This window comes from Choloepus didactylus, assembly GCF_015220235.1.
Source record: "Choloepus didactylus isolate mChoDid1 chromosome 11 unlocalized genomic scaffold, mChoDid1.pri SUPER_11_unloc3, whole genome shotgun sequence".
NCBI lineage: Eukaryota > Metazoa > Chordata > Mammalia > Pilosa > Megalonychidae > Choloepus > Choloepus didactylus.
The window spans coordinates 461,404-485,963 of NW_023637580.1; the positions used below are offsets into that span (position 1 = coordinate 461,404).

Below are 24,560 nucleotides of genomic sequence, written 5' to 3' on the forward strand. Positions count from 1 at the left end.
ATGAAATTTTGACCAAGGGTCAAAATGATAAACTAGTCTTAAAAAATATAACCCATATGAATTACTTTTTAGAAATTAAATGTGCTGTTGAGTATCTGTTTCAATAACCTTTTCGTTTTTTACTATCTGCAAACTGACCTAGTGACTCACCAATTTTCCAACTGACCTCTTTACTTCCAGGTTACCATTTCAGTACCAAGGGATTTCTGAGGCAGCATAAATTTGACTTCATAAAAACAGTGGATATTTTAAGCTTTCAGTGACAGTTTTAAATCTGTAAACTCAAGGACCACATTATTTAGCTCACCAACTACAAAAACATTGAGAATTTGGCATTTCAAGCCAGAATCTCTTTGTGCTTTTTAAATTAAGCTGCTTTTGAATCTTTTTGGTATTTATCAGCCATTTGTATTTCCCTTATAATAATAAAAGAATATATTAAAATAACTTTTAAGGTCAAATATTCTGGGGCTTATCAATACTTTTTTTTTTAAATGCAGTATAAATCAATTATTTTTTCCTTCAGTATTTGGAATAATAGGAATTATTTCTGGTCCCTCCTCATAGCAACCAACACTACTTTTCATCACGAATAACACTGAATTTTACAGACATCCCTGAAAAGTTTTTGATTAAGTAAACGAGTGAATCACAGTGGAGTCTCAATCAGTTAACAGTATGGATCCATTAAGAAAAAAACACACACACTAAATATTAAAATCTTCAAGCTAAAAACAAAACAAAAAATCTTTAAGAACTTAAAACCGAGTGTGTATTGTCACTGATCCTGTACTTGTATCCCCTGATTGACCAGACTCCTCTTCTCCATTTTATAAGACATGTTCGCTTAAATCTTCATGCCAAGTTTTCCCTTGAGTAAAGAGACTTCTGCTACTATAGCATCTAAGGGAATAGAGTGGCACCACATCCCTTCCTAAAAGACTTCATTCTGAGATGACCATCGAGTCCCTCTTCTCTGCTCTTGCCGGCATTTTATCAGGAGATAATACTTGCCGTGCAAAATGATGACAGCTGATCCCCACCCCCCACCCTCAGCAAACATGAGGTGGCCATCAGTTTGTCATTATATGCACTGGCCTTTTACACTTTCATTCATAAAAGTTGTGGCTTACTTAAAAAAAAAAATTAAAAGGAGGGGGAAGAAATGAAAACCAAGAGTCTAAAGGCACAAAGTAGCATAGCTGCTCTAGTTGGAGTTTGTAAACAGAGAATAGGTTGAATTTAGGTAATCCCGATCTATGAGAGTAAAAAGACATCCACAGCAGGCTTTTATCCAGCCAGCTTCTTTGAGACCCTTCATGGGTTTTGAGGTCTACAAAGTATGCACTAAAATACCCATACTTCAAAAAGCAATAAGGCAAATAGTATAATCATTATTCAAAAAGTTACAATGGTAGTGTAGGCATACATAGTATAATTTAGTTACAATGTGTGGTACTGTTTCTATTACATAACCATATTAACTGTTTCTTTCCTACATAATTATATATTCAGCTGGGTTTCATTTGAACACAAAATCATCCTTGTACCACCACTGACAGTTGGCAATAGATCTTTGATAGCAGTTTTTATTCTGCTGTAGAAATTTCCTCAAACTGAAAAAAAGTCCATAATTCAATGTCCAGTCATTAAACACTGTCATATTTGTGAAGAGCTTCTTCCAATTTCTGGGTCACTTTTTGGAAAAATATTATTTGCTGTTGTAAGAAATGCTGCATCTGTGATTTAAAGTCTCTTACTCGAATTTGATGGAAGTGGTGAATTTCAGCCAAAGTGGCAAAAGAAATAGTGTTACAGCGATCTTGAATGCCATCAGCCTTTTGAACCTCCATTTTCCCTTCTTCCACATGTCGCCTACTCTCCTTTACTTTGGTAAGAGCTCCTTTTTGCACGTGGATGATGTCCGGGAAGTTGGCCAGGTGCCCCTGATACAGCGCTAACAGGTCCATGACCGGGTCCAGGTCCTGCCTGGGTTGCTCGGCGAACAGCTCGCCGATGGCGTCGTAGGCATCTCCGGTGAAGGCGATGGCCTGGTTCAGGCCCACCGAGAAGGCCTGCTGGTCCAGCTCAAAGGCCTGGCTGAGGCCGCGGAAAGACTGGCCCACCTTCTGATACTCCTTCTTGAAGCCTGTCACCTGCTTGCGTGCGAACTCGTTGGCCGTGTGGTTGAGCTGCAGCGCGCTGTCGTCCATCTTCTTGGTGAAACACTTGAAGCCGTCGATCTTACCCTCTACCTCCTGCAGGTCGAGGGCGGCAGCGGGGGGCGTGCTCAGGGTCAGGAAGAAGTTGGCGCCCACCATCTCATCTTTTTCGGCCTTCCTCTTGCCCTGCTTCCAGGCCTTCTCGTCGGTGCTGCTGGGGCACGTCAGGAAGTGCTGGAAGACGTCGCACTGCGCCAGCACCGGGTGGCTGGCCATGTGGTTCATCCACCAGATCAGGCCCTTCCTGCGCTTGGAGATGAAGTCCTCCTCGAAGCGGCCCGTGGCCTGCTTCTCGGGCAGGTGGGGCACCGAGATGACCGGGAACTTCTCGGCCAGGCGCGCGTACAGCCAGTCGAAGTGCTTGTAGCGCCGGTGCACGGGCACCTGCGTGTGGGTGGGCACCAGCTTGTAGGAGATGTAGCTCTTCATGCCCTTAAACTTGGTCTGCTTGGTGGGGTCGTCGATGGTGCACTGGAAAGGGTAGGGGTTCTCCTGCCACTCCGGACCGTAGGGCCCCAACACCACGCACAGCTTGTCCCCGTCCTTCACGAAGCCCGACGCCTCGCCGAGCACGAAGGCCTCCCCACCCGACTTGACGAAGGTGGAGAAGCGGTTGAGGTTGCGGCTCACGGTGGCCGAGCTCTTGGCCCCCGACGGGTGGTGCTGCGGGTGGTGTGGGGGCGCCGAGCCGCCGCGGGACCCCAGCGACAGGTCAGAGCGCGTCGACAGACGGTAGCGACCGGCCACGCCGACCCCAGACGACGAGCCGTCGAGGTCCGGGTACGCGCCGCTGCCCAGCGCACCCGGCTCGTCCGCCACCGTGGAGCTGTCGTCCCACTCGTCGTCCCAGTCATCGTCGCTGCCCTGGCTGGCCTGGTAGCCGCCGCCGCCGCCGTAGAGCTGCTGAGGCGACGGCTGCAGGGCGCCCCCGCCGTACGGGAAGCCCGCGCCCAGCGGCTGAAAGGTGCTCGGCGGCGGCGCCTGCTGAGGCTGAAGCAACGGCTGGAAGGCGTCGGCCGGCGGCTTGAAGGAGGCGGGCGGCACCGCGGGCAGGGGCTCGAAGCCGCCGGGCGGCACGTTGGCGTAGCGAGCCGGGGCACCAGGGCCGCCGTCGCCTGCCGGGCTGGGCTCGGGGCCGCTGATCACCTGCACGTACGAGGCAGGGAAGAGGCCGCGGTCGCCGCGGCTGTTGACCCCTTCGAGCCAGCCCTCGATGTCCTGCTCGCTGCACAGGCTCAGCACCTCGTGCTCCCGCAGTGAGATCTCGCCGGGGTTCTCGGACCTGAAGTCGTACAGCGCCCGGGCGCGCCGACTGGACCACAGAAGACAACAAGCACCCTAGAACCCCGGCCCGCCGGTAGCACCCGCCGCGCGGCTCCGCTTGCAGAGCCAAGTGCCGCGCTGGGCCGCCACCGCGGGCCGGGGGCGGGGCCCGCAATTATTATTATTCTTTAAAAATGTTTGAAGTAATGCATATTTTTAAGTGCTGATTATTGTGATGAATGCATCACTATATGATGATACCATGAACAATTTATTGTGTGCTGTGGATGATTGTAAGTTATGTGAATATATCTCTATAAAATTGAGGGGGAAAATATAAACAGAGGGATATAAGTGCTGGAGAAAACATGGAGAGAGAAATGTATCTATTTATTGTTGGTGGGGAAGTAGAATGGAGTAGCCTCTCTGGAGGACAGTGTTGTGGTCCCACAAAAAGCTAAGTATGTGGGTGTCATAAGGTCCTGCAACTTATTTATGGAGTATTAACTTGGAAGATGAGAGCAGAGACACGAATGGACATTTGAACACTGGTGTCTATGGTGCTAGCATTCACAATTTTCAACATATAGAGGTGACCTAAGGATACATCAACTGATAAACAGAATGGTGAACTGTGCTCTATGCATACAATAGAATACTGAGCAGCTGCAAGAAGGAATGAAGCTGTGAGACACACAACTAGGTGAATGGATCTTGAGGACAGCATTTTGAGTGAAGTACACCAGAAACAAAAAGACAAACATTATAATGCCTCACTAATATGGACTAACTATAAAACTATGAGAATTGAATCTTAGATTCCAGCTTATCAGGGGAATACTTATTGTAATACTCCCTAGATTGTACACTCACGGCAGTCACATCTATTCCTGAGTTGTAATGGTTATCTCTAAATTCTGAGGTACTGAGCTCTTTGTGTATAACCTGGTTGGTCTCTGGAATTTAGGTATCTGTTTGACACCTGAAACTAAGAGCCAGAGCTTGGCAGCCATGAATGTCAGTATTCTCTCATACAGCAACTGTTTAAAAAAAAGCTGAAAAAGAGTTCACACCTCAGTTACAGCTATGAATGAAACAGATCTGGTTAGGACTAAGTCAAATCAGACCAAAGGGTAAAGGATAATATTGACTGCATTTTCAACTTCAACTTCTGTGTGAGACCAAGGGAAGGGATGTTTATTTGGTGCAGGAGCTATATTTTCTGCAGCACACTAAATAATTTAACTTTTATGGTCAGTTTATTCAAACACCATAATTACATGAAACTTTAAATAGGAAGTGATGTCTGGTAGGTTTGTATAGCTTAGTGTGAAATTCAGATACATCCCAAGGTAATTTGGGCAGAAAATGAGGATATATTTGACGGATCCCTGTGGAACTGGGGAAGAATGTGGAAATATTGGACTCCCCCACCTGGGTTTTTACTGGTGTTCTCACAAACATTGAGGATTGACAGTCTGGTAGGATGAGACCTTGATCTTGAGGTGTGCCCTTGTGAAGCTTACTGCTGCAAAGGAGAGGGTGAGCCTACTTATAATTGTGCCTAAGAATCTCCCCAGAGAACCTCTTTGTTGTTTAGATGTGGCCCTCTCTCTCTCTCTAAGCCCCCATGGCAGGTGAACTCACTGCCCTCCCCACTATTTGGGATATGATTCCCAGGGGTATAAATCTCCCTGACAATGTGAGCCATGACTCCCAGGGATGAGCCTGGACATGGCATCATGGGATTGAGAAAGTTTTCTTGATCAAAAGGGGGAAGTGAAATGAATCAAAATAAAGTTTCAATGGGTGAGAGATTTCAAATGGAGTTGAGAGGTCACTCTGGAGGGCATTCGTATGTGCCATATAGATATACTTTTAGTTTTTATTGTATTGGAATAGCTAGAAGGAACTACATGAAAGTGTTGAACTGCAACTCAGGAAGTAGCATTGATACTTGAAGAAGACTGTATATCTATATAGCTTACATGTTGTGACTGTAACCTCATAATCACCTTGTTATTGTGAAAACCTCATGGCTCACACTCTCTTTGCCCAGTGTATGGAGAGATGAGGAGAAAAATGGGGACAAAATCTAAATGAAAAATATGGCAGGAAGGTGGTGAGAGGGAATGTTTTGGGTGTTCTATTTTTACTTTTATTTTTATTTTTTTGGAGTAAGAAAAATGTTCAAAAGTTGATTCTGGTGATGAACATACAACTTTATGATGGTACTGTGAATAGTAGATTGCACACTGTGATGATTATAGGGTATGTGAATATATTTCAATAAAACTGTATTAAAAAACCTTACTATATAAGTGGTATCCAAATATGTTCTATTCTGTAGGTTGTCTTTTTACTTTATTGATAAAATTGTTTTATGCACAAAAATTTTTTTTATTTTGGTGAAGTACAACTTATCTATTTTTTCTTTTGTTGCTTGTGCTTTGGTGTAAAGTCTAAGAAACTATTGCCTATTACAAGTTCCTGAAGACACTTTCTTGTTTTTTCTTCTAGGAGTTTTGTAGTCTTGGTTATTATACTTAGATTTTTTATTATCCATTTTGAGTTTATTTTTGAATATGGTGTGAGGGAAGTTTCCACTTTCCATCTTTCACATATGGTTATCCAGTTTCCCCAGCACCATTTGCTGAAGAGACTATTCTTTCCCAATTCAGTTGAACTGGCACCTTTGTCAAAAATAAGTTGGCCATAAATGTGAGTGTCTGTATTCAAACTCTCAATTTCATTTCATTGTTCTTTATGTCTTGTGTCAATGCCATGCTGTTTTAATTACTATATCTTTATAATAATTTTGTTTTATGAAAGAGGAAATTTTAAAAAGTATTTCTCACAATTTTCACACTCAGCTTGACTATCTTGATATCATCTCCTCATCCTATGTTCCTTTTCCTCTCCCCTTCTGTATTAATTATCTGATGTTATGTAACATTCTACTCCAAACCTTAACACTGAAAACAATGAATGTTTGTTATCTTACAAATTTTCTGAGAACCAGGAGTCTGAAATTGGCTTAGGTGGGTACTTCTGGCTCATGGTGCCTCCTGAGGATGCAGTCAAGCTGTCAGCCAGTGCTGCAGATACTTGGAGGTCTGACTGGAGTTGGAGGATCTGCTTCCAATCTCACTCATTTGACTGTTGGCAGGAGGCTTCCTCAGAGCAAGTGATTCAAGAGTGAGACAAAGAGACAGAAAGAGAACTCACAGGGTCTTTTATAAACTAATATTGGAGTGACTTACTATCACTCCTGTGATGTCTTATTCATCACACAAACCAATCCTGGTAGAATGTGAGAGGAGACTACACAGGACCATGACTACAGAGGGCAGGGATCATTGGGGTCCATCCTGGAGGCTGGCTACCCCCACCCTTGAATTTGCTCCTTCTGTAAGTTTTTGTTTTTAACAAGAACATATGTTAATGATTTTATTTCACAAAATAAGTGAGGGGCCTGGTAAGATATTGCAACTGGTTCAAAGGACAATCCAAAGAGCAGGTATGGGAACTGGCTGTAAGAAATGCCAAAAGGAGTTTGCCAGACAGATGAGCATGTGAGCCACTACAGTTTCTAAAACATAAAATAAAGGGCAGAACACCAGAGGGGTGCCCTGGAGAGAAAATTCCGAGGATCCTTTCCCCATTCCTCTATCTCTGCTTTTTCCCCTGCAATGTTAGAGAAAAAATCCCAAAGACTGAGAAAATCGATAAGAAGAGGCCAATCACTCAAGTGTCATAAAAATAAACTGTCACTTGGTCCTATCAATTGTGCATTCTGAAAGAAAATCACATTTCCATCAAAGAATGTATTAGGAAACCAATGTTCTTAAAGGAAGAAAATAATTTTTCGGAGGTAGTAAACATTCTCAAATATGGACAAGGGTGTTAATATAAGGTATATGCAAGAGTTATATTCAAACTAAAAGGAAACTATTGTTGATATGGCTCAGAGTTAGTCCTAGAGTAAAGGTCCAAAGAGACATTTTGGGAGAGTAAAAAGAATTCTGTTTGCTAATAAAGAAATGATTTCTTGGGTGTCATCGATAATGTTACTTTTTCAGTCAGAATATAAATAAAATAGAATTACCATCTCATTTTTTTCAGTTGCAATTGCACATTAAGATAGGTGCAGAGGAGAATGAAGCAGTGTATATATATAAATACACACATGTATATATTTACATAAATATATACTTAAAAGCATATAAATATATGTATATATATTTTACGTTTTCCTGCCAGTGTTTAGCAAACTAAAAAGAAAATAATTGACCACAAATATAATTTCAGTCTTGAAAATGTAAATTAAATATATACATATATATCACAATACTATACACACATGCAGACATATACAAGTGTAAGAATGCTTACATATACACATTTGTATGTACATATGTATATGTTTATGTGTATATTCACTTTAGCACAGGGAATCAGTTTGCTCATTCCAATGGCAATTCAAGACTGATCTTAGTTCTGGGCTTTCTCTCCTTTGCTTTGCTCCTTTGCTTCCCAGCAACTGTCAAGTGAGGGTTTACCAGCCCAGCTACAAAGGTAATCTTCCCAAGGACCTAGACATCCCCCTGAGGCTAGGGGAGAGGGTGGGCTGAGAGAAGGCAGGGATGGCTGGGCACTTCTGCTCTGGAAGCTGTCCAGCTGCTTCCATCATTTCCTCAGTGATAGGAGTCAGGACATTGGGGGTGGAGAGCGAGGACTGCAGTGGCAGTGGTGCTGTCTCTCATAGTGTGGCAAGCCAGAAGTCCTGCATAGCGGAAGTGCTGCAGGGTGCTGAGCACGACAGTGGCCTTTTGTGTCAAGCCTCCCATTAGGGATCATGACCACCTGCATCCCAGCTGCCAGGGCCACCTCCACCCCATTGGGGGCATCTTCAAACACAAGGAACTTCTCCACAGGCGCAAAGGAGAAAATATCTTCATGCAAGTTAGATATGTGGCAGGATTTGGTTTGCCACTCATCACTTCAGGATCATTTCCCAAAACAATATGGTAAAACAAACTGAAGAACTCTTTTTATGTATTTGTTTTCATTTCAAATGATGTGGACCCTGAGCTTGGAGCAAGAGCAAAAGGTGTGTTGTGTTTTTGTAGGTAGTGGGTGAATTTTTTGACACCTGGCAACATGGCAGCCATGGGGAACAGCTGTCTTAACTTCATTTCGCTTTCTTCCACCAGTTGCTCTTTGGTCATTGGAAGCTGCAAGACCGATGATCACCTGTGCCATTTCTAATGCTGTTTTCCCCATCACGAGGGATTTTACATCCCAGCTTTATTGCTTGTCATAGCATCCACATATTTCTTGAAACACCGCTGAATAGAGCATTTCAATATCTAGAAGGAGGCCATCCATGTCAAAGATGAGGTGGGTGATGGGTCTTGGTGGGGGCAAGGGCCCTGCCATGGTGCTGCTCCTCAGCCAGGTGGGGGAGGCTATTAAGTTTTTAACAGCAACTATGAACTTTCCAACTTCTTTCTTAAAATGGTGTTGGTTATATAGACCCCATATCTTTCCACAAACATATAATGATTGCCTTTTCCATTTCTGCAAACAAGGTTCTTGGGATTTTCAGTGGGATTGAATTGACTGTGTGAATCTCTCTGGGTAGAACTGAAATCTTTATAATATTTAGTCTTCCAATCCATGTACATTTACATGTACAAATATATCCATGTATATTTAGGTCCTCTGTGATTACTTTTAGCAGTGTTTTGTAGTTTTCCATGTCCAAGTCATTCACTTCCTTGGTTAAATTTTTTACTAGATATTTGATTCTTTTACTTGCTGTTGTAAATGGATTCTTTTCTTGATTTCTTCTTCAGATACTTCATAACCAGTGTGAAGAAGCATAACTGATTTTGTAAGTTGATTTCATACCCTGCCACTTTGCTACATTTGTTTAATATATCTAGTAGCTTTGTTGTGGATTTTTCAGGAGTTTCTCTAAATAGTATCATGTCATATGCAAATAGATGTACAGACTAACAGGTTAAGAGTCCACTGGTGCAGAAATAATCCCACACACATATACATGTATTTCTAATTTATTTTTTACAAGGGTCACAAGTACATTCAATGAAAAGAATATTCTTTTCAATAAATGGTGTGGGAAAACTGAATTGCTGAATGCAAGTTGGACATCTAATTTACAAAAAAAAAAAGAAAAATTAACTAAAAATGGATAACAACCTAAACATGTGAGCAATGGATGGATTCTTAGATATGACATAAAATCATGAGCAAAAAATTTAAAAAAAGAAATAAGTTGGAATACATCAAAATAAAAAAATATTTTTGCATCACAGGACACTGTAATAAAGTGAAAGGATAATAAATATAAAATGGAATAAAATAGATGCAAGTAATATATCTGATAGGGGTTTAATATCCAGAATAAATAAAGAACTCCTAAAATTCAACCTCTGAAAGACAAACAACACACTTCAAATACAGATGAAGATCAAATATGGGTGAAGATCTTGAATATCCATTTCATCAAAGAAGATACACAAATGGCCAATAGGCATGTACAAAGATGCTCAACTGTCATTAAGGGAATGCTAAGCAAACCCACAATGAGATACACTTCAAGCCCTCTGGAATTGCTATTATTTTTTAAAAAAGAAAGTAAGTGTTGGTGAAGATGTGGAGAAATAAGAACATTTATATATTGTTGGTGGGATGATTAAACAAAGAAACCACTCCAGAAAACAGTTGGTAATTTGCAAAAACATTAAACATAAAATTACTATTTGACCTGACAATTCCACTCCTAGGTATATACCCAAAGAACCAAAGAATTGAAAACAGGGGCTGAAACAGTTGATCTTACACAATTTTCATAGTAGCATTATTCTCCCATACCCAAAAGGTAGAAGCAACCTGTGTCTACTTACAGAATAATGAATAAAGAAAACGTGGAGTATGCATAAAATGGAATGTCATTCAACCATGAATGGTATTAAGTTCTAATGCATGCTAAAATATGGGTGAAAATTTTGTTACATATATTTTACCACAATAAAGTTTAAAAATAATCTATCAATCCACATGCATATTGCTAAGTGAAAGAAGCATGTCTAAAGACACTATACATTTCATTACATCATTCCAATTATATTTCATTATGGACAAGACAAAAGTATAAAGACAGGAAAGGATCAGGCCTTGCCACAGATTCAAATGGAGAAAGACTGGCTAGAATGGGTGAATTTTTAAGCTGAAGCTTTTCTCATGGTACTACTAGGTGAATACACAGCATTATGCATTTTAAAAAAGCCATAGAATTTTATAGACCATAGAATAACACTTAATGTATGTAAATTATAATAACTCATCAAGGAAGACAGGAGATCCCAGGGAGGAATGCAGAATATAACTTTTAGAAATGTATTAATACCACTGAAGGATATGGAAGCAAGGCAAAGTGCAGATCTGAGTAATTTTGGAAGGGAGTGGGGTTTGTAAAATTAAAGGCACAAGAAAGGGCACATAAGAAATGTACCCTACATGACAAAGTTTTTTCCCATGGGGTATGGTTTAACAATTATGATCCTGACTGTTCATAGTACTGTTACACATATATAAGAGCATTTCAAATGTACTATATGGATATCAGATGTTGGGAACCAAGTTTCTCATTGTTGGAGTGAGAGATTACTGATAAGCAAAGGGAAATTAGGGTGGTCCAAGTGGTAATGCATCAGAGTTGGAGTCATCAGTATGAAACCATATTTAGTTTGATATAGATATGAATTGATACATATAGAGGTATTTAGAGAGAAGTAAATACACAATTGTAGTATAAATGCAACTATTTTATTTCTCCATCAGCAAAGAGGGTATAGCAGCAATTGCAGCCAGTTAGCAACAAGGATGCCTAGTGACCAGAACTTGCTTTCTTATAGCATTCTTCAATAAAAGGAACCACAGTTCTTTGGAGAGATGGCTGATTCTAGGTCTGGAACAGAATATATACTAGATAAACTAGGGGTGTCTTATAGTACCAAAATGTAAGGAAGTGCTCTAAGTCAACAAACAAAAACCCATTGTTTGGGATATTTCAAGGACCCAGGAGTTAACTCAAAGAGCTCCAGAAGTCCAAAGCTGAACAATTGGAGCAAGAAAATAAACAACACAATAATGAATTATAATACAAAATATAAAATAAACATACTGATATAAATAAATGTTTAAGAAATAAATGAGGGAGAGGAGGCTAATCTCCCATGATGAAAGCTTACAAATAATTTGTTTAGATACTCTACTTTCCATGAGGGGAAGCACACATTCCCACTACTTCAAAGTGAATGATGCATAGAGGCTTCTCTCCAAAGAGTACAGAAAGGAAATGGAGTGGGGGGTGGGGGAGTAATCTTGCAATGGAGAAATCTGTCAAACACTACTTCATCCAGGTCATCAAAGTTAACATTAAACATGATAAGCCATGTTGATAATATGGCCACTTGATATGATGCAATGAGAATGAAAGTTTTCTTGTGGTCATCCTCTAACAAATCCATAATCCCAGTTTAATCATGAGAAAAAAATTAAGACAGATTCCTATAGAGGAGCATTTTATAAGATACTTGACCATTCATCCTAAAGACTGTCAAGGTCATCAAAAAGAAGGAACATCTGAGAAAATTTCACAGCAAAGAAAAAACTAAATTTAATGATGTATCCTGGATGAGATCTTGGTAAAAACTGAGGAAATGTGACTAAATTATGGACTTCAGTTAATAAGACTGCTTCAATATTTGTTCATTGTCCTGGTTTGGATGTATTATGGCCCCCAAAATGCCATGTATTTCAATGCACTCTTGTGTGGGCAGATGTATTAGTGTTTATTAGGTTGGAATCTTTGGATTAGGCTGTTTCCATGGAGATGTGACCCATTCAACTGTGGGTAATACTTTTGATTAGATTATTTCCATGGAGGTTTGATCCCACCCATTCAGCATGGGTCTTCATTTGTTTACTGGAGCCCTATAATAGCTCACAAACAAAAGGACCTCTGAGCAGCTGCATCTTAGAGAGACATTTTGCAGATGGCCATTGAAACCTGACACTGACATTTTGAAATGCAACCTGGGAACAAGCAGATGCCAACTACGTGACTTCACAGCTAACAGTGCCATTGGCCATCCTTCAGTGAAGGTATCCTATTGTTGATGCTTTACCTTGGACACTTTATGGCCTTAAGACTATAACTTTGTAATCAAATGAACACTCTTTATAAAAGCCAATCATTTCTGGTATTTTATATAATGGCAGCATTAGCAAACCAGAACAGTTATTAATTATAAAAAATGAACTAAACTCATGTAAGTTGTTAATATTAGATGAAGTGTTTATGAGGTATATGGATAATCTTGTACTATCTTCTCAACATTTTTATAAATTTAAAACTCTTTCAAAAATATATTATAATTAAAATGTTTTCATAATTAAGTAAAGTTTGACATCTCTGTAAGAATTTATTCATGTAAAATAATTTTAATTCCATGAATGAACATGAAGATTAACAGGACTTAAGTCACAATCTAATTTTGGTTGACATTAATGTCAATTAAGTGGCACAGAACACTGAAGAAATATATTCAATAAATTTTGAATCTCAACCATGTGTGGCTATTTTACTTGGATATTTGAAGAGAAAATTTATTGTTAACTTTTTTTTTGGTCTTATGATTATTGACATAGTTAAAATTTTGTTGCTTTTTTGAAGGTGGAATACTTATCACAATTTGGAGGAAATCATACTATTTATTGCTCTACTCTTAAACAAACAAAAGAAAATTAAGTTAAGCCAATTATTTTGCATTAAGCTCCCCAATTCTCAAAGAAAGTTTACATACACTTGCACATACACATACACAATCTTGAAAACGATAACAAACTGGTTGATTGACAGTTACTTTCTATTTTCTAAACTGTTATTTTTTCTTTTGCTGACTCTGTCATATCCTCAAATAATCTTATCATCTCTGAAAATTAACTGATTTAAATATATTTCCACTTTCAAGTGTCATTTGATATTAAAAGAAAACGTCAGAAAGAGGTCAGTGAATAACCAAAGAGTTCAATAAACTACACTGGCAATTTTGAAGCAACAATATTGACATTTTAGCATCTATAGTGTTTATTAGATACAGGGTATCTGTTTGAAGTGATCAAAAGCAGGTCTCTTTCATCTACCTGAATTACTCTTTAAAATGTCCCATAGATATTAATCACAAAACAGCCAAATAGTTCATTTTAAAATGTAAGCCAGGTCATGTTTCTCTTCTTAATCTCTGTTGCTCTTTCACCTCACTGATAATGAAATCCAGAGTCATCAAAAGGCCTTCACATACTCCAAGATTTTGTTCCAGTGACCTCTGTAACCTCATCTTTCATTCCCATGTTCTGCCTCACACTACTCTGAATAGCAATAGATGACTTGGTCTTCTCGTTGTCCTAGGAAGCAAATTATCACACTTATCTCTGAGTCTGAAACCCTTGATAGTCTGTTCAGGAAATTTTATTCCTCATTCTCACCATGGTGAGGACTATCCAAGATGGCACCGCTGCAATCAACCACCAATTGTATTCACTTAACCTGCTCTTCTTTTTCCTTTGTACTATTTTTACCTGGAATATTGTGGATTTATTTGGTTATTTAAATTTTTTTTCTGCTGAATCCTTGGAGACTTAGTACCAGAACACAATAGGTTTTTGCTTTTCATAAATGTATATTAAATTAAGCAATAAATATGATCACATAGGATGACAAAAAGACATTATGTTGTATTCAGCTGAAGTTTCCTCATTTTCAATGCCTAACTGTGAGCAATTTGAAAGTATTCAGAGGATCTCATATTCAGATAATAAATGTAGGATGTCTACTTAATGTACATTGATTCTTATGTTCTACAATTTCCTAGTGGTCCTCTGGGAGTTTGGGAGATATTTTGGTAGTAGTTGGCACTCTACTATAAGTATGATGACAGGGAAACCACTTGCAGCTGCAGATTTTGGTTCTGTTACAAAGTGCCTGGTTGGGTAAAAGAAATGAAGGAATGAGAAATAGAGAAAAAAACATTGCATCATCAAAGGGGCCAAATAGTTGCTCTAATTATATATTCTTCTCTGATCAGGTAATTATTTTGTGTAACCCCAAAAATGTGTGAAAATTGTACTCTGAATATCCTTTATATTATGTGCTGAAAATACAGAAAATATCACAGATGAAACACATGAATCTATTTATTATATGTAGTATAAAAATGAAATTTGATAGAAAATATATCTGTAAACGTATTTCTATGTAAATATAAAAAAAGTTAAAAAGGGAAACAGGAGTGCATATAGATTGAAATAGTCCAAAATGAAACATCCCCAAATATCTCTTGTTTTTCACTGTGAAAGACAACTTTGAGTCATAAGTTTTGTTTCCCACAAAATCCTCATGGTATTTTGCATGTGCAATAGTGTGCTCTTCACTGGCATCTTTCTTTTCCCTGTTTCACCATCTCCCTCCTTCCTGGCAAGTCCTGAGCTGATTACTGAAATATATTACTTGCATTTGGTATTTGCTTCTGAAGAAAATCAACCTAAGATAATTTGTGTCAAAGTGGTCCTAGGAAGTTGATCCTACGGTTAAGAATCTGGATCTTTTGCTGGCCAGAAAAATGAGAAGGGTAAAAACTCCCATTTTGCTGCAGCATCACAATGGATGAGACTCTTATGCAATGTGAACAGATGAACTGACCTGAAACAATGGCAATTATATGGATTGTAGAATATTTGTGCTTTAGCTGCCATGTGTCACTTTGAAAGAAGAGAGGTCACTCACTACCACCAACTTGGTACCATCTTAGAAGAGACCTTTAACTTCTGCAACTAGAGGAAAGACTGGTGTTAAATTCAGCCACCATCTTGATTGTAAAAGTAGTGTAATTGCAGAGGAGTCTGGATTCACAGATTCAGCAAGTATCCTACATTTAAGTTAGGGCTGTGTAGTCAGAGTGCATCCCTCACTGAACCCTCTTGGCTAGAAGAAGGACCCAAACCTCTCACTGAAGGAAACCTTTTGTGACTCTGGGTTTAGCATCCAGGCAAGGACTTCTAGATCCTGGGACTGAATTTGAAGCATTGGAAAAATGACAACCTGAGGTAGCAATGCATGAGGAGTCATAACAGACATTGAACAAGAGGCTAAAATGCTAAGAGCTGTGGGTGTTTTGGAGCTGATTTATTATGCAAGGTGAGGTAACCTCAATCCCCAGGGGCTCAGAGTCTAATGGAATGTTCCATCAAGATTTCTGGCCTCATTGAAAAGCTCATAGATAATTGCCCATTTTGGCTAAAATTGATTGTAAAAAAAAGGCTGCTGTATAGCCAGTGCTCTATATAAATGTAGAGGTGAAAAGATTCTGAACTAAAAAGGGCCATGTCGTCTCACATGCATTTCACAGGCACAGTGAACATGCTTTCAAAATGTTCAGTTGGGATTTAACCAATAGGAATAGATAGAATGGACCCTGGAAATCCTAGCTGAGATATATGTGGGCATCCATCATGATGTTTCTTAATTACATAACCAGAATATATAAAGAAAATATAAAGTGTTGGAGAGCAAAATAGTGATGTGAGGCATGATTGTGTAGAATAATAATTTTCTACCACTCAGCTTCCTGTTCTGAATCATTTTTTTCATTCTGTGAGTAGATAAAATGAAAGGGAGATTAGGTCCCCTACAAGAAGGACCATTGAAAGCAACAAGTAAATGTCATGGCTATACACCAGTCCTACCCCAAAGGAACCAAATGCCATCTGCCAGAGCAATGGCATACTGGGGAAAACAGAAATACTGAGATCTTTCAAGGGTGGTTATCTAAATTCTTAGCTGACCCTAGAGGATGCTCTGTTATAATGAAATGTCCCTCTTGTCACTAATCCAATGACCTACATGAGGAATGTGTGCATTCCATCACAACATGAATCTTTTGGTTGGGTCCCAGGTTCCCAATTTAGGATAAATGGTTTTATTAGAAACATGGTAAGGGGTCCTTTAAAAAAAAAGCTAGGGCTGCTACTGTCCATGTTGAGATCCTCATGCTGATATGCTCCTTGTGAACAAGTTCTGAAAAATTTTGTACTTTTCTGTCTGAAATAGAATTTCTAAGAAGCCATATTTTTTTGTGGATTGATCCTTATTGCTAGAGATCTTATCTGTGACCCCTAGATAAGAACCATCATCTCTCTGTTAGAGGAGACCAACCTGTTTGTGAATAGCCTCTGACTTCTGATTGAATTTGGCTCAGGGTGTAGTGTATTTTACTCTGTGCTCTGCAGATTTCCCTTGCCTCTTCAGACCTGAAGATCTTGTCACACAGCTTCTAGGAGTATTAGTATATGACATCTCTAATGTAAGCCTCTCTCAGGAAATTGCCCTGGATTGATGAAAACTGCCTAGCCCAACATCATGCTCCCATTCTGGGGGTAGACCAGATCCAGTGAATTCTCCCAGAGGGTCCACATAGGAGGGACCACTTGACTGAATGTGGTACAAGTCTTTTGGGTCACCCTAGTTCCAGAACTCCTCAAAGAAGGCTGAGACCTCGTTTGTGACTGAACTTCAGTTCAATTCCCTGCACCCAATTCTGTTTCCTTTGTTCCTCATTGTGTTAAACCCAGGAGCTCTCCCACAAAATTTACTGTATGCCAATCTCTAAGAACCTATTTCCCAAGAATGTCCTAGTGTGCCTCTGGGTGTGTGGAAGATAACAGCAGGTTGATACTTATTCCCCTTGCTTTCAGACAGCTGGTTTATGGCTTCCTGGCTTTTTACTCTAGCCAGGCTCACAGTACCAGTTATATGGCCTTTTCCACACAGCTGGCCTATATGAAGTCTGGTAACTACTCCCTCCTCATGTTCCTTCATGAGTAGGTGTAGTAAATTTTCCTGCTCTTGCCATATTGAGTTCCTGCACAAGCTCTCTTTGGTTACCCTCAATTTTGCCCGCATATTTATAAATACTTCTCTATTAATCTCAACCCAGATTCCCTGCTTTACTGAACTTTCTCTTTCAGGATGGAATCCTTACCAGTATATTCTTTTATTTCCCAAATCAGAGCTTCACTGACCTTCATTCCCATATCTCCTAAAATCTTCCAGAAGATTTGATCTCCATAAGGCAAAGGCTAGAGCATCATATGATCTATCTATGACACATAGCATTCAGAAGAAGGAAAAAGAAACACTTTATTATGTTATAAATAATTTTTATTATGTGGAAGATTTTCTTTGAAACCTGATATACTCCTTATACCTGAAGTACAACTTGTTCTTACATAGGGGCCTGGGATTCTGCACAGAGGATAAGATAAGTGGACTTTAAATATAGACTCTTCACTTGTTAGCAAGCATATCCTGGTTCAGAGTGGAATTTGCTACTTGGGTAAGAGTCATCATCCAAAATCAGAATATTTTCTGACAGATATGAGCAAATGAATTGTTATAATGTTCCCACAATCATGCCAAATCTAGTTATGGGGGAAAAACAGCTGAACTCTACAATGGGCTACCTCGGATTTTAATTACTATCTTTGTCGATCGTTGATCTCTTAATATCACATTTTTTAACCTTCCCCATTATGAAGGTTTAGACAAGTAATCCCAGAATCACACTAGCTAGCTGCTTAATGTATTTTTAAATCATCTTCTCTTATCAAATCTATTCATTTAAATTGTACTTTTGATCATAATTTTTTTAATTCATTTTAATGAATCACATCTTTCTGAAAGCATGTAAGGAAGTATTTTTAAGTTCTGGGATAGCTTCTGAAAAGTAAACATCTTGGCATCCCCAGTGTCAGTCTTATACATGCCTGGCATATTAATTAAGAAGATGGTATTTTTAGCTAAAAACCATGAGGCTGCATGCCTCCCCCTCCACATGGACCAACCTAGGCAGTGATACAAGTGAATCAGATGCAGCCAGACTAGGGGATCCTTCCATCACCTGCAGTGGTGCACTAAGGTGATGCTTCTGAGAAGGAATGGAGATCCAGCCTGTTGGAGGTCACCATCTTTATCTTGCATGAGTAGGTAATGCTAATCTCTTATTATTTAGTATCATGCTTGCAAATTTTTAACCCCGGAAAATTCATCGTTGTACCATTTCTTTGGTAAAATTTTTCAAATGAAATTTTTTCTATTATCCATTTTATATTCTGAAGAACTAAAATATATGCTAGCTGATAAAGTTATCAGGTCAAAAACTCTTGTCATTTCAATCAAATAAATGATTTGACTGTTGCTACTTTATTTTATACAGGAAATGAATGATTAAGGCTATCGATATCCTAGAACAAAGATTTACAGTTTAAATCTCAGATTTGGGGAACAAGGATGGGAAAATACAGAAAGATGCTAGGTACTGTTCTAATTTTCTGTGATTACTCAAAGAGAAATTAATTAGAAAAATGTGGGTATATGCTTGTGCCATCCAAAAAGACATGAATTGTGATTAAAATAAAAACATAAAATTTTAAGTAAAGGATTATATAGAAAGAATAAAATATATTTGAGAAATCTCTAGATTTCTCAGGCCACAGTGGAGACGGTAAAAGAAAACTATTTTCTGGCAAGTCAATTATTCTGCTTCTAAACTAGTCAATTTTAAGTTTCTATTCTTTTGTTTAAAACCATTACAGATACTTTATTTGCACAGTGAACTATTTCCTCATTTTAAATTTGATACATACTTTCCATCCATAGTCAATTCTGTTAGACTATATACAAGACAATCCATGTTTTTTTTTTAGCATCTGGGCCTTTTAATTAGCAGCAATTATTTCACTTGCATATATGAGAATATAATCAAGAATTTTAAGCAAGACAAATTTAACAGCATTACAATTTAGAGAAATATAATCACCATTACTCATTTTATTTAATTGTTGCTTGAACTGATCACTCCATTAAATAATCCAAACACTATACCATTCTGACTAGACAATTACATCCATGATTCATTACTTTTATACATTTATTTCTACTAAAAAGATAATGCATAGATATATTGACAGTATCCATTGAAAAGTTAAGAGCTAATAGCTTCCAATTTTTTATAAAAAGTACTTAGGCTTAATTAGAAAACCCTTAATAAGAAAATCTATTGAATAAACAGAAAAAACATGTAAGTGATTGAAATTATTATTTGATAGTCACCTTAACGTTTCTCAAATAGTTAATTCAGAAGATTAGCTCACATTGCTATTTTTTTATGCTATGTGTGCTTCCTTGATCAAAATATGAAAAATTTCTAGAATCTAATATCAAACATCCCATTAACTTGATATTTAAATATACACTTATGTGAAGTAACATGAATAAAAGAGGTGGACATGGAATTTATTACAAAGAACTTTCTCATTTTTTTGCTGTGTTCTCTAGCAATGATCAGGGAATTTTTATTTCCAAATTCACATATTACTTAGCAAAAAATTAGTTTCAGAAAATTTCCCAGGAACCTACAAATGTTAATTATCTTGTAAACACATTAAAAAAGGTGTATCACCTCTCAAAAATAATGCAGATGGTAATAATAGAAAAATAGAAGTCCCCGAGTCAAAGAAATGAGTTAGGGGTCCTTTGAGTTTCTTCAGGAAATGATGCTCAGAATCATAACTGGAGATTTCATAAAGCAACTGTGTGTAGAGAGGACATGTTAGAGATATGGAGTGTCTAGATCTCAAAGCATTAGAAAACACATGAAAACTTTGGGTCAGATGTAAGTGCATTTCCATGACATCTAACTCTTATACAACCAACCCAAACCCTCAAATAGTGTGCTATCAGTACAGTGATGATGCACTAAATTTAAAATTGTTGTGTAGAGTGGGTGGAGAAGGCACATACATGAAAGAAATGGACTCATTCTCCCATGCAACTTCTCCCATGAATTAGAATATCTACAAGATCATATCCTTATGATTGAATAAGCCTCTCATCTCTGCATCTCTGGCCAGATTTATTCAACACACTAGAATAATTGCAGCCCCAGCATATGAAAGATGAAGATGTTTTTAAGGATTTAGACTGCTCTTGGGACAGAAGAGGGAATTAATTTATCTCTATGGTCCTTTGAATAAATATGGGATTTTCACTTTACCCTATAAAGTACTTGCTCATGTGTCTGTGAAAGTAATCATTCACATCACAACACCTTCTGTGTACAGTTAATGAAAGTGTGCATTATGATTAGAGTCTTGCACTTGGGGAAAAGATTTAAGAAAATCATTTTTGCTTTCTGTGTATAACTCTGTAAATTCAAACTAACTTATAAAACATTTCCAGATTAAATTGCTTCCATATGCAGTCCTAATCTTTCCAGTTCCTAAATCTGAGAGAATAACTCAGTGTTTGGAATGAAAAAATGCCTTCTGGGAACGATACCTATGCAAGTAAATGTTTTCCATTAAATTTTGATATGTTATAAATGTGTAACTATCATTATCAACTACCTAGTTTAATATATTAAAACAATTATATTTCAAATTATACTGACTCTGAGCCATGTGAGATAAGCAAAAAATAAATAATAAATTCTGTGAATCATTTTTCCTGTCCATTTATTTGGTGTCAAATATAACAAAACCAGACATGTAAAGTAGATGGCTTTACCAACGATTTTGTTTACTTATATCATTTAATCAAAACTCACCTGTAAAATACTTTTCCTGGAAATCTTGAGAGGAAAAATGTTGAAGGTAATTCTGGTTTTATTATTAAAAATTTTTTTATTAGCCTCATTTTCAATATACAGAAAAATAAATAGAAAAGTATTCTGATCCCCTATGTTGGGATAAAGCATTTCTAATTATTTTATCATTTTGCCTCTCTGGGTTTATCTCTTTGCCATGTTCTCATTCTTTTTCTTATTTTTTTTGGCATTTTAAAGCAAATTCAGATATTGTAATATTTCCCCTACAACTACATAAGCATCTCCAGCAAATAAGGATTTTGTGTTTTAATATAACCATAATTGCATTATAATACCTAAACATTCATAACAATTCCTTTATATAATCTGATAAGAAAACTATAGTCAATATCATCTGTGGTTTGAAAAACATTTTTTAGTTGTAGTAATAAGTGTATAATCTGAAATTGCCCATTTTAACTACTTTCAAGTATACAATTAAATATTATCAATTACATTCATAATACATTAATATTGTTACCATTGCCAGTGTTGTTTAACCCAACTTTTTCATCACCTCAAACAGAAACTCTGCACCTATTTAACAATAACTCTCCCCACTGTCACCCTGAGTTAACCTAAAGTATACTATGTGCCTGCATGAGATTTGTTTCTTCCATGTATTTCAGACAAGTGAGATAACACACTATTTGTACTTTTGAATCTGGCTTTTTCACTTAACATGATGTCTTCAAGTTTCATCCATGTTGTGCATGCATATCATAACTTTGTGTCTTTTTATGACTGTTTAATATTCCAGTGCATGTAAATATCACATTTTATCTACACATTTACATTATGTTTCACAGTTGGTTTGCTTCCACCTTTTAGATACTGTGATTAATGATGCTACAAACATTGATGTAAATATGTCTTAGAGTCCCTGCTTTCTATTCTTTGGGATTTGTACCAAGAGATGGGATTGATGTATCATATCATAATTCTAATTTCAACTTTCCAAGGAACAATCAAACTTATTTCAAACAATCAAACAATCAAAAGTGGTTGCAGTATTTTACAATGCCATCAGCAATGTATAAGGTCTCCTATTTGTTTGCATACTTGTCAAAATATATTAATTTCTGTTTTCTTTTAAATAGTAGGCAGGCCTGAAGTAGTATCTCACTGTGGTTTCAAATTACATTTTCCTGCTAACTAATGATATTAAGCACCTTTTCATGAGCTTATGATCATTTGAATATATTCTTTGGAGAAATGTGTATTCAAGTCCTTCGACAGTTTTTTTTAATTGAGTTTTTTTTTAATTTTTATTGTTGAGTTGCATCAGTATTTTATGAATTCTGTATATTTAACCCTCTTCAGGTGTATGGCAAGCAAATATTTTCTCCCATTATCTTAGGTCAACTTTTCATCTTCTTGATAGTGTCCTGTGATGTACAACATATTAACTTTGATGAAGTCCATTTTATCAATTTTTTCTATCATTTTCACATCTAACAATTCAGAACCAATCCAAGGTTAGAAGTGTTTCTCCTGTTTTTTTCAAGGAGTTTTATGGTTTTGGCTCTTTTGTTCAGGTCTTTTATACATTTAGAGATAATTTTTGTATATGTTTTGAGGTAGGTGTCCAAATTCTTTCTTTTACAAGTAGGTATCCAATTTCCCCAACACCATTTGCAAAAGAGACTGCCATTTGATGACGTCACTCTTCCTTTAACTGAATTTTGTGCTGTACTTAAAGCATTTACATATGGCAGATGAAGGATTTGATATAGATGTCTTCATACATACTCAAGTAATTTTAATAATATATGTAATTCAATGGAATCCTTTGAAGCATGAGATGTCTCTTTTTTCTATTTATGTACTAATTTTTAATTTTATAACATGTATACAATGCAAAATGTCCTCCTTTAACCATGTCCATGAGTACAAGAAAAAGACATTAATTATATTAACTATGTTGTGCTATATAGAGCATCATCTACTATCAAAAGGTTTTCATTACCCCTAATCAAAAACATATTAAGAAACAATTCCTCTTCCACATTCAAACATGTCTCTGGTAACCTCTCTGAATTATTTTTCCATTTGCAGTGTCATTCCTGTTTGAAATAATGGAAAACAGAAATTATACCTCAGATTTCATTCTGCTAGGACTCTTGAACCATACCAGAGCCCACATCTTCCTCTTTGGGTTGATGCTGACAGTGGTCTTCATTTCCCTGTTGGTCAATGCCCTCATGATCTTCCTGATTCACCAGGACCGCCGCCTTCACACACCCATGTACTTTCTACTGAGCCAACTCTCCCTCATGGACATGATGCTGGTTTTCACCATTGTGCCCAAAATGGCTGCTGACTACTTGACTGGCAAGAAGTTCATATCCCCTGTTAGCTGTGGCTTCCAGATCTTCTTCTTCCTCACCCTGGATGGTGGAGAGTCCTTCCTCCTGGCAGCCATGTCCTATGACCGCTATGTTGCTGTATGTCACCCTCTGCGATATCCTGTCCTCATGAGTTGGCAATTATGCCTGAGAATGATTCTGGGATCTTGGTTTCTGGGAGCAGCTGATGGTCTTATGCAGGCTGTTGCAACCCTAAGCTTCCCATTTTGCAAATCACATGAGATTGATCATTTTTTTTGTGAGCCTCCTACTCTGTTACGCTTGGCTTGTGTTGGCACATCTGTCTTTGAGTACGCCATGTACATCTGCTGTGTGTTAATGATCCTGGTCCCCTTCTCTGTCATCCTGACCTCCTATAATCTCATCCTAGCTGCTGTTCTCCACATGCGATCCACAGAAGCCCACAAGAAGGCTTTGGCCACCTGTTCATCACATTTAGCTGTGGTGGGACTTTTTTATGGCGCTACTACTTTTATTTATATAAGACCCAAATCCTACAGGTCAGCTAACCATGACAAGATTGTGTCAACTTTTTATACTATATTCACTCCTGCTTTGAAACCCCTCATCTACAGTCTGAGGAACAATGATGTCATGGGAGCCTTGGCAAAGTGTACGGGTAATTGTGCTGCCTTGAATCATCACTAAGTTTACTTTGATTTACCCCAATATTGAAGACTAACACTGTAGTGTGTGAATCTCTTGTGTAAAGATAAAAACTTCATCATATTTAACTGTGCATTTATAGATACATTTTTTTCTCTTTTACTTTGACATGTGGATCCATCTCCATACTTCTATTAAAATTGCTAATATGCCATCAACAAGTAAAATTTGTGTAATATTAAACATATGTGAATCACAAATTTTTAGTAAGATATTTCTTCTTTATACATCACAGTAAATATTTG

The 24,560-nt window shown here is 37.7% G+C and overlaps 2 protein-coding genes and 1 pseudogene across 2 annotated transcripts; 1 reads left to right on the forward strand and 2 right to left on the reverse strand.

Moving 5' to 3' along the window:
* Positions 1-361: 361 nt before the first annotated feature.
* On the reverse strand, positions 362-6,545 carry LOC119524623 (sorting nexin-18-like). Its single transcript, XM_037823334.1, has 2 exons — positions 6,490-6,545; positions 362-3,534 (listed from the first exon to the last, which is right to left on the reverse strand). Exons 1-2 carry the CDS (start codon positions 6,543-6,545, stop codon positions 1,650-1,652), a joined length of 1,941 nt encoding a protein of 646 aa, XP_037679262.1. The 3' UTR covers positions 362-1,649.
* Positions 6,546-8,182: 1,637 nt separating this feature from the next.
* Positions 8,183-8,927, reverse strand: LOC119524624 (annotated as a pseudogene).
* A 13,514-nt stretch (positions 8,928-22,441) lies between these two features.
* On the forward strand, positions 22,442-24,297 carry LOC119524625 (olfactory receptor 2T8-like). Its single transcript, XM_037823335.1, has 2 exons — positions 22,442-22,460; positions 23,330-24,297. The coding sequence occupies exon 2, from the start codon at positions 23,359-23,361 to the stop codon at positions 24,295-24,297; it is 939 nt and encodes a 312-aa protein (XP_037679263.1). The 5' UTR covers positions 22,442-22,460; positions 23,330-23,358.
* Positions 24,298-24,560: the final 263 nt, after the last annotated feature.

Bases quoted from the DNA above. Each gene is read 5' to 3' on its own strand.
- LOC119524625 (XM_037823335.1), top strand. From the start codon at position 23,359: ATGGAAAACAGAAATTATACCTCAGATTTCATTCTGCTAGGACTCTTG.
- LOC119524623 (XM_037823334.1), bottom strand. From the start codon at position 6,545: ATGAGCCAGAAGTACCCACCTAAGCCAATTTCAGACTCCTGGTTCTCA. The intron at 3,535-6,489 runs GTAAGATAACAA...TCTGTGGTCCAG, and splicing joins TCCTGGTTCTCAGAAAATTT to TCGGCGCGCCCGGGCGCTGT.